We start from the raw sequence: 10,535 nt of genomic DNA on the forward strand, positions 1-10,535 counted from the left end.
TCAAAAACAAAGATAATAAAGTACATCATGTTAAACATTGCTTCTGTCTTACTGAACTCAAAAACAGAACAAAAACAAAAGAACAAAGATAATAAAGTACATCATGTTAAACATTGCTTCTGTCTTATTGAACTGAAAACAGAACAAAAACAAAACAAAGATAATAAAGTACAGCATGTTAAACAGTGCTTCTGTCTTATTGAACTCAAAAACAGAACAAAAACAAAAGAACAAAGATAACAAAGTTCATCATGTTAAACAGTGCTTCTGTCTTACTGAACTGAAAAACAGAACAAAAACAAAGATAATTATGCACAATAAGTTCTGGTGATATTACTTAACTTTACTCTGGATATAAAAAATGTAAGTTTTACTGTTTGTAATAAGTACATCAAAAATTAACATTCCAATACACTTTAATTAAAGTCATAAAAAGTAGAAATTATTGATCTCAAAAAATATGGTAAAGGAAATCGTAAACATTATTATGGTTGCAATGAGGGTGTAAAACAAAACCCTCACCAATAAATTAATGACTCAAAGGAGAGATAAAAATAATATATTGATTCTGAGCAGGAAAGGTACTGCATAACAGTCGTCGTTCGGTTATAAGTAAAGTTTTAATTTAATATTACTATCATATTGTGTTAAAATGGCCCATACACCAACCAGAGGAAGAGCTTGCAATGTTTTGTAGCATCTCATTTATTTATGAAGATATCTCAATAAAAATGGTTTATTTTAAAGAGGAAAGGCAAAGCTTTCTTGAAGACCAACTGGTTTTGAAACCAGTAATAAAAATGAGGTAAAATTTCAATTCCTATTCCAATTTAAATTATTGTAATATCAGCAATTATCTTAGTACATGAACAATTTCCCCAAAATGGGGCTGTAGACTGCCTGGAGCAGTCACGTTTTAACCACTCGCACCACAGTACAGTAGTGTGTTATCTGTTAGTAAACATTAAAATGACATCACATAAGGGATGCTCAACTTTGAATTTTGTACTGTCATGATGTCAGTAAAACATGAGCATGCCATGAATCATGAAATAATTGTGTATTCTGTAGGTTACAATACAACATGACACATGTACTTGAAAAGCAAGAAATAAAAATATTTGTTACTCTTAATTTTGGTTTTATTTACTTTTGAAACAGAAAACATCTAGTATGTTAAATATATTGACTCATAGCTACTCTTATATATATATATACGGCATAAGGAAAAGTAATAACTGAAAAAAAATATGGTGTTAATGAAAATTTTAAACAATAAACAACATCAGATTGATATTACAATTTCTTAAGGGCCATAAAACCATTTTGAAGTAAGACATCAAAGTCAACTACTGCTTCATAGAAAAAAATTAAACTGAAATTGAAATTTTGTCACTTGGTTATAATGTTTGATTTCATAAAATGATGTAATATAATAAAATTTAGCCTCTTTTCTGTCAGACTGTCCCTTTTTACTGAGATACCTTCATAAATGAATGAGGTATTCCAAAACATTGCTAGTACCCTCCCCCAGGCTGGTCTAATGTTACTTTAGCTATTAGTATTGTACACTGTTTTGCTCTGTACAGATTATTTCAATAAATTTCCTACAACTCTTTCTGTAACACTGACTTTTCTGTCAGACTGTCCCTTTTTATTGAGATACCTTCATAAATGAATGAGGTATTCCTAAACATTGCAAGTACTCTCCCCCAGGCAGGTCTAATGTTACTTTAGCTATTAGTATTGTACACTGTTTTGCTCTGTACAGATTAGTTCAATAAATTTCCAACAACTCTTTCTGTAACACTGATGCACCCATTGGTAGAGAAATGTTACAAACTAAGTTTTACCCATTTCTATTATATCATTATATTGTTTTGGTTACGTTTGATGTTTTCTTTATTTCTGTTTTATTCTGTATAATTCTGTCCATAGTATTCTTATGATTTTCTTCCATCAGTGGATGACATTTTGGTTTTACAAGGTGAACGTCTTTCACTCTGTATTTGTTTTCAAACGAGACCCACAACCCGAGCACTTTCGAATAGTTAACATTTCTTGAATAGAGAAAGAAGAACAGTGAACTATTCAAAAGCACTCAAGTTTTGGGTCTCCTTTGTAAACTGTTACGACTTTTGTATGTGACCCAAGGGATTTTTAAGAAAATTAAATACAGAGTGAAATTCTGATTAAGAAGTTAGCACACAACCCAAATTCTGATATTTTGTGACATAAATAAAACTGATGAAATAACTACACTTCACCAAGTTCACACCATCACAGATGTTATATATAAAACGTCTCAACAACTAGTACGTCTCTTGTTATCGCAGACAGCCTGAAGAACTCTGGTATTGGGCAAAAGGCCTAACTGACACTGAATATATTGTTACGACAGCGTAAGTCACGTGACACTAGTAACACGTCATGAACTTTTATAGAAATCATGTCCCTTCGTGAATGCTCGAGTGTTTACTAGATATGCGGTATTCATATATATAAGACCGCCAAGAAGTGACGGCAACAATGGAATGCAGTTGAATTGCAGACAGAGATAGAGACGGACAGTTGGGTCGAGCGCGTGTGTCGTTTGTCGTGAGTTATAGCTTTTGTTTAAATTATAGAGTGACCGTGGAAATTAAGTGAATTTCAAATTTGTATTGAGAAAGAATAAACTAGTTTTATTTCAGAAAGGACTTGTGTCGCTAAAGTTTCATCGAAAAGAAATTATACGGAAAATTAACTAACGACCAGAGATAGAGACGTAACAATATTATACATTCTTCTTTACTTTCAACCACAAAATCTTATTAATAATAATTTGGTAGTGCTTTCTTGGTAAACACATTTTAAACACAGAAATACAAACTACGTTACTTAAACATAAATAATAATATATATATCTTTATGATTCAATAAGATGATTATGTACAGAATAAAGAAGAAGAAAAAAAGCACATCCAAGGCTATGGTGAGGTTTCATGCACCAGAAAGCTATACTTATTAATTACTGCAGGATAGACCAATGGTTCCCAACAACGTGTGGATGTGGAAATCTTCCTGGGGTGACATGCAAAAACATTCGAAAAGTATTAAAATTGCAGGGCAGTCTCGGTGAGTTGTCAACGTATTCCACACTCAACATTCAATGATCATTGACTCAACCTTGAATTATTTACTTTTCTATTATTATAAACCACACTTTAAGTTGTTTTTTTAAGATAAATTATATGCATCAGGGATACTTCACTGGTTCAAAGGTCTTACTGGGGGTACGTGGCACAAAAGGGTTGGGAACCACCGGGATAGACCATTAACAAACAACAACATTATTTATATTGACTTAGTTTTATCAATTTGTTTCAAATGTTAGTCAAGCCAAAAGTGATGCAAAATTTAAAAGAACTGAGCAACAAGTCGTATTTTAAAATCTTTCACAAGATTTTAAAACACGAAAGCTGTTAAATCCATACCTGTGTAAGAAAAGTCAAGACATACTGTTTCGTTGTCAAGGTAACAGAGAGATGCCCACAAGCAAAGAAACATAAAAAAAATATTAGTAAGCCTCCGTTAGGAAACAGCATTTTTATAACTGACTCAAGAAAACCAAAATGTTTCAAGTTTTAGCCGAAACAAACATATCAATAACTTTTTGAAAAAAAAAAAGACATCAAAACACAGAACAACTGGCATATTTTACCCATACATACACAGCTTTAGGATGGGCAACTGAATTTACTCACATACAAAGCAGTTAGGTAGTCATTTATAAATTTTTTATACAGTGAAATTATGATGAATCAAACAAACATGAAAGCAGAAGGCATTCGAAATGTTCTACAATCTGATTATGGTAAATTTGTGGATCGTTAGTCCTCCATGATTATCTGTACAACTGTCGACCTGAAGAAGACAGTTATCACCCATTTCATTCAATTTAATTATTTAAACAGACAATTAACAGAAAAAGTTTAACAACATACACAGTATTTGAATAAATAACACAACGATGAGATTTAACCCAAATACACAGTGTAAAGCAGTGTCTGTGCACTTAATATTATGTTTCGGCACATACAAACTATTTGGATGCTTTTGTTGAAATCCATTTTACAGAGTTGGAACATGATGAAAATATCAAAATTTAAAGAAATCTGGATACAATACTTAACTAAATGTTAATGCATGAAGGTTGAAATTTTAACAGGCTCAAATTTCAATATCTAATGTTTCTCTAAATTAACTAGAGCTCTTTAAAAGCTATTTCACTAAAAACAAGAACTTAAGCTGTCTGGTAATACTACTGTTTAAGCACTAGACTCACTCAATTATTTGTTATTACCTCCAGAATTCAGGTATCTTTTTCCTTTCTCCGGCTTAGGATACAGCTTCTGTGAACACAAGTAAGCTGTGAATGTCTCACTAAGCATTTATCAATACAAAAAAATTACATACAAGTTTTTTATAAAAACATTTTTAATGGAGACGAGAAAAGTATGATAGGGAGTAAAAGCTTAAAGTGCCATGGGTTTACTTAAAATTCTCAAAAAAAATTGATGAATTTAAAATATGATCTTGTTTCATTTTCAATAAGAAAACCTGTTGTAGAAAATGTTTTTTTTTGTATAGAAGATGAATGTCTACTAGTGAAGTACAAAATTCCAGTATTATTATTAATATGACAATACCATTTCAAACAATGTCTACTTTTGCACAACCATACTAAAAAATAATTAAAAATTTTCAAAATTCTTGTATAAAAGCTCTGTTTACATTGGAAGATTACAATAAAATAATGGTACACTGTGTTCTATCATCGAATAGGTTCTATCAAATTATTTAGTGAATATAATGCATCTTCTGGTCCACGTGGTGACAATGAAATAATTAGTTTCTTCTATAATTTGCTACAGATGACATTTACTTTTACACAAGTTGTAGGCCTAAGTTCACAAACAACATTTTCACTTTAAACAAAAACTGTGATATTAATGTTACCTAAGTCTAACTGGCAAATTCAAACAGAATTTCCTTGCTAATAAATCAATAACGGCAATAACAGTCCTTTTTTAAAGCTGAACTGAAACATTCATTTATTTTCAATGAAGTTTCACACACTGATTTATAACACACTCTCATTTCTACAAAATATCTAGATTAATACATCATTATCAATTTTCTAAGTATTCTAGGACTACTTTTTATGAACTTTCTAGATCCAACATAATCATCATGATTAGCAGCTCCCTCTAGCAAACAACTAAATTACAGTATTAAAAATACAGCTTACAACACCTGGGGGTTTCCTGGATTGTGATTTCCCTTGAATAATCCTAACATACAAACCAAAACAGACACAATAGTGTCCATTCATCAAGTGTTTTTGATAGTTTTTTCTTCAGAGGCCCGTGGTTATCCCATCTGTATACCATAAGCCATATTGTCACTGCCTGTCCTATTGCTTTTCTCAATTCCTCTGACACATGGGAATTACAGGTTTTCAATTCACAATAAATAAGAATACAGAAAAAATTTTGCTAAAACTTATAGTTTTGAATTCTGAAAGAAAAAAAGAACATATATAAAACTTATTACTGAAATTAAGTTAGACTTTGAATTTAGAAGAAATACAAAATGTAGTAACTTACGGCTAAAGACTCGTCAGGCCAACAGAAACCCTCAGCAGAAAATAAAACTTTAGCTTTTGACTTATAAAACTTTTTCAAAATTTCTTGTGGTCCATCTGTGAAGATGACATCATAGCTAGCAAAAACAAAAAAAAATATTAAGTATGTATCAGGCAGGTGGCAGCACTGCCTATGTAGGGATGGTTCAGATTGTTCATCAAAATGGTATTTTAAATATTCAGGACTTTACAATATTATACAGTGTTTCCTTTTTTTTACAATATTTGTTTAATGACTGAGTCACAAGTCTAGGAATGTCTGTAAACATCATGGAGAATATTTACACAAAATTTAATACATACAAGCCACACATGTCAGCTAAAAAAATACTGTCAAAGAAAGTATAATGTTAGTTCATAGCTTTAAGTGAGCATGCATTAACAATTTTAGTCTGTAAATTCTGTCTAATTCCTGATTAAGCTGGTAATGATCTGGAGTTATGTTTACAGGAATGTCTGTAAACATCATGGAGAATATTTACACAAAATTTAATAGCTGACATTTCTTTTTAAACAAAAAAATATATGGGCAAGTCTATTATTTTTGTTTGTTAATGTGTGGAACTTGTGCCAATTTTCTTTTAGATTGCTGTAAATATGACAGCAAAGGAGCCCGAAATATACATTTTTTGGGGTTGCTTGACCTTTGACCCCATAAAGTCCTTAAAAAGGACTAAATAAAAAAATCAAAATGGTGTATTGGACAAAGGTATAATCGTACCAAGTTTAAAGTCAATCCATCAAAAAATTAAGAAATGGCAGTCGACTGAAAAGCGTTTGGAAGTAGAAAGAAAGAAAAAATAATATGTTTCTCTCTCTCTGCAGAGGCATAAATGTAAAATCTTTCATGAAATGGGGCAATAGCGAGCAGGAGATGTTGGTGACAGGTTATCTCTAAACAAGTGTGGATGTCTGTTGAGGTAGACATTTGGTGCTATGGAGTGTTTTTATGTATCATAGGTAAGGTATTCTCTGTTCCTTCTTTGTAGTTTCTTTCATTAACAGTCTTGGTTGAAATGTTTAATATATGTGGTTAAATTGTATTTTATTTCTAGTATTATACTTTCATTATAAAGACCGTTTTGCTTCGTTAGCTTACTATACGTGTTTAGGACTATATACTCTAAATCTCCTAAACTGACTACACCTTGTGAAATATTACTCAGTTTACTGTCAAAATTATCATTAACTGACGAAAACAATGCATTCTAATCTTTATAAAAAGATAGATAAGAAAGGTATATTTAATTAGCTCTACTGATTGCCAGTTATCACTCTATATGCATACCCTACTCTGTTTGGAAGTCATTATTTTATGAGATGTTCAGTTTTCTTTTAAGTTGTAACCAAGATATGGACCAAGGTGTATCACAATTAATTGTGTGACTTTCAAAGAAAGTATAGTGTTAGGTCATAGCTTTAAGTGAGCATGCATTAACACTTTTAGTCTGTAAATTCTGTCTAATTCCTGATTAAGCTAGTAATGATCTGGAGTTATGTTTCATGCAAGCAAAGTGTTACAAACCCCTCCGAATATAAAATATGATTAAATTAATGAGGGAAACAAAACAATGACAAATTTGTATTTTATTTTGTAATTGAGTAAAGTGTGGATTCAGAATTACTCTCCATACCTCCTTGGCAAATATGCTGTTATTAACTTGTTAAATTCGAACGGATGCTACCAGCATCCCGATTTACCCATCAGATGGTGACAGCATGCAATAATATTAACGTCTCTTTGGCTGAAAACTGATCTAAAACATGTTATTATCCACCTTGTAAAAAAAGAACAAAAGTTTTACAAGTTATGTTGATAATTATTAAGACATCATGAAAATAATTCTGGCAGAACGAGCAAACAATTGTGGGTTTCAAGAGTTAACGGGTCTAGCTATCCAACACTTGTCAGGAAAGCAGTTTTTGCTTTAAAATACCACACACACACTAAAGTTATTATGAAAAATTAATCCCTAAATCCAAATCCTTTTCTTTTTTACATTATGTCTACCTATAAATCTAGAAGATGTACAGTGTTCCCTTCTTAATGACTCCTCTGGAGTTCTTAACCAGTAAAGACACTTTCTATTTTCAGATTCGATGACGAGGAACCCAATTTGAGATTAATAATGGTTGGAGACGGCTTGATTATGATGATGATAAAACCTTGTCGAAACGTTGTACATTTGCTGTTATGTTAAACTTATATGAAAGTTTTTCTTCATTACCCATTCAAGCCGTCTCCAACCATTATTAGACACTTTCTATGTTTTGAATAGTCCAGAAACTGTCTAAAAAGAAAGAGAAAATAAAGCACAGGCTCTTATTAGTTTTAAAGTCCAAGTGGAAAAATAACGACTCTCCACACATCATGTAAATCTGTCCAACGCCAATTAAAATAACAAAGACTTATTAGAACTCTTAGTCCAGTGGTAATAACGAAAATTTATAGTTATGGGGAAGTAGGGGGGTTCCAAGATAATTACCTATCTGTGAAAAGAATAACTAAATCATCCTTGTCTTTATGTTTTTCCATTTCATTTCGTAAAAGGTTCACCTTCTGACCACCTCCAGGGTATCTCAGGACATCTCCTCCTTCCCAGGGTTCGTTTAGTCCTAGAACCTAGACAAACAATAATAATAAATACACTCATGCTTCAAAAATTTCTCAAAAAATGTGACATTCTTCATTTCATATTCTCTTGATGTCACAAGTAAATTTCAAGCAATTAAATATAAATTCAGATGCAACACTTAATGAATGTGAACATCCTATCACATCCACATAAACTTGCAATATTTTCTCAAACAACAATCATATTCTTACATATTCTCAAAGTGACCACAATATAAACAAAACAAAAATAAGGTAACTTTATAACTATCAACTATCTTTACGATAACACATTAACTAACGTGATGTATATATCTGAGGTACTGAATCCAAACTCCTCAAAACAGTTGAATGTTTGAGACACCTTCAAGGCTGTAACACCAGTCATAAACAAAAATTATACACCTGGATAAAAATGAGCTATAAATAAAACATATTTTGGGATGCCATGGGCTGACTCCTAAAGAACCATGGGCTGACTCCTAGTTGACCTAAAGTTGACTCCTAGAGAGCTATGGGTTGACTCCTAAAGAACCATGGGCTGTCTCCCAGTTGACCTGAGGCTCACTCCTAAAGAGCCATGGGATAATTCCTAGGTGACCTAAAGTTGACTTCTAAAGAGCCTTGGGCTGACTTGCAGGGTAGCTATTAAATAACCATGGTTTAACTCCTATGAGCCTCATTGGCTCCTAAGGGGCCTCAGGTTGATTCCTAAAGAGCCATGGGCTGACTTGCAGGGTAGCTATTAAATAACCATGGTTTAACTCTTATGAGCCTCATTGACTCCTAAGGAGCCTCAGGTTGACTCCTAGAGGACCAAAGGTTGCTGTTTACCAATAGTTTTCACAGTTGTAACCATTTATCAAGCTATAGTGAGTTCCAATTAATTTCCAGGTGACCACCATGCTCACTGTATTTATCAACAAAGAAAATAACCATTTTCATGGGTAAATTAAAGGATTGGTAAAGTGCTTTATCCATTAACCCTATCATTCAGTAGAAATGCGAAAGATCCTTACCTCAACTTGGTAACCATATAATTTTGCCGAAGACATAAACCTCTGGAAGCCTTCTGTTTCACTGGTTGCAACTGTTACCACTAACAGTTTTACTGAAACAAAAAAAAAAAGAAATTTGTTTTCATGATTAGTGGCCTAATCCTAATTATCAATTAGTTCCTAATGTTCTTTATTACTAATTAGTGCATATTCTACATTTAAGTTACCAATCTAATGCCGACTCCAGGAAAATCCTAGGAACAACTGACTATGTGCAGTGGTAGGGTCTGGATGAAATGGGTTTTCTTGTTAGAAAAGCTGAAATGGTATTTGGTGGATTGGTTCTGAAACTGCTTCACAATTTCTGGTATGTTACCAGAAAGAAAGGAAGGGTCTCTGTTCCACAGTCCCCACAACTGGTTCTGAAACTGTTTCACAATTTCTGGTATGTTACTAGAAAGAATCCTAGGGTCTCTGTTCCACAGTCCCCCACAACTGGTTCTGAAAACTACTTCACAATTTCTGGTATGTTACTAGAAAGAAAGGAAGGGTCTCTGTTGCACAGTCCCCCACAACTGGTTCTGAAAATTACTTCACAACTTCTGGTATGTTACTAGAAAGAACAGAAGGGTATCTGTTCCACAGTCCCCCACAACTGGTTCTGAAAACTACTTCACAATTTCTGGTATGTTACCAGAAAGAAAGGAAGGGTCTCTGTTCCACAGTCCCCACAACTGGTTCTGAAACTGTTTCACAATTTCTGGTATGTTACTAGAAAGAAAGGAAGGGTCTCTGTTCCACAGTCCCCCACAACTGGTTCTGAAACTGTTTCACAATTTCTGGTATGTTACTAGAAAGAAAGGAAAGGTCTCTGTTCCACAGTCCCCACAACTGGTTCTGAAACTGCTTCACAACTCTGGTATGTTACTAGAAAGAAAGGAAGGGTCTCTGTTCCACAGTCCCCACAACTGGTTCTGAAACTGCTTCACAACTCTGGTATGTTACTAGAAAGAAAGGAAGGGTCTCTGTTCCACAGTCCCCACAACTGGTTCTGAAACTGCTTCACAACTTCTGGTATGTTACTAGAAAGAAAGGAAGGGTCTCTGTTCCACAGTCCCCCACAACTGGTTCTGAAAACTACTTCACAATTTCTGGTATGTTACTAGAAAGAAAGGAAGGGTCTCTGTTCCACAGTCCCCCACAACTGGTTCTGAAAACTACTTCACAATTTCTG

At 33.2% G+C, this 10,535-nt stretch overlaps 1 protein-coding gene across 1 annotated transcript in view; it reads right to left on the reverse strand.

Annotated features, from left to right (window-relative positions):
- LOC106474399 (procollagen-lysine,2-oxoglutarate 5-dioxygenase 2-like) overlaps positions 1–9,414 on the reverse strand; it is a gene marked incomplete at its 5' end in the record, with an annotated part of 23,660 nt that extends 14,246 nt beyond the window's left edge. Inside the window, 5 exons of the mRNA XM_022402705.1 lie at positions 3,477–3,500; positions 4,346–4,394; positions 5,652–5,766; positions 8,176–8,312; positions 9,323–9,414. Coding sequence (XP_022258413.1) covers positions 3,477–3,500; positions 4,346–4,394; positions 5,652–5,766; positions 8,176–8,312; positions 9,323–9,414 — 417 coding nt within the window. The remainder of the gene's footprint in view (positions 1–3,476; positions 3,501–4,345; positions 4,395–5,651; positions 5,767–8,175; positions 8,313–9,322) is intronic.
- Between the last annotated feature and the right edge of the window lie 1,121 nt (positions 9,415–10,535).

Source organism: Limulus polyphemus, unplaced genomic scaffold, assembly GCF_000517525.1.
Source record: "Limulus polyphemus unplaced genomic scaffold, Limulus_polyphemus-2.1.2 Scaffold7172, whole genome shotgun sequence".
Lineage (NCBI taxonomy): Eukaryota > Metazoa > Arthropoda > Merostomata > Xiphosura > Limulidae > Limulus > Limulus polyphemus.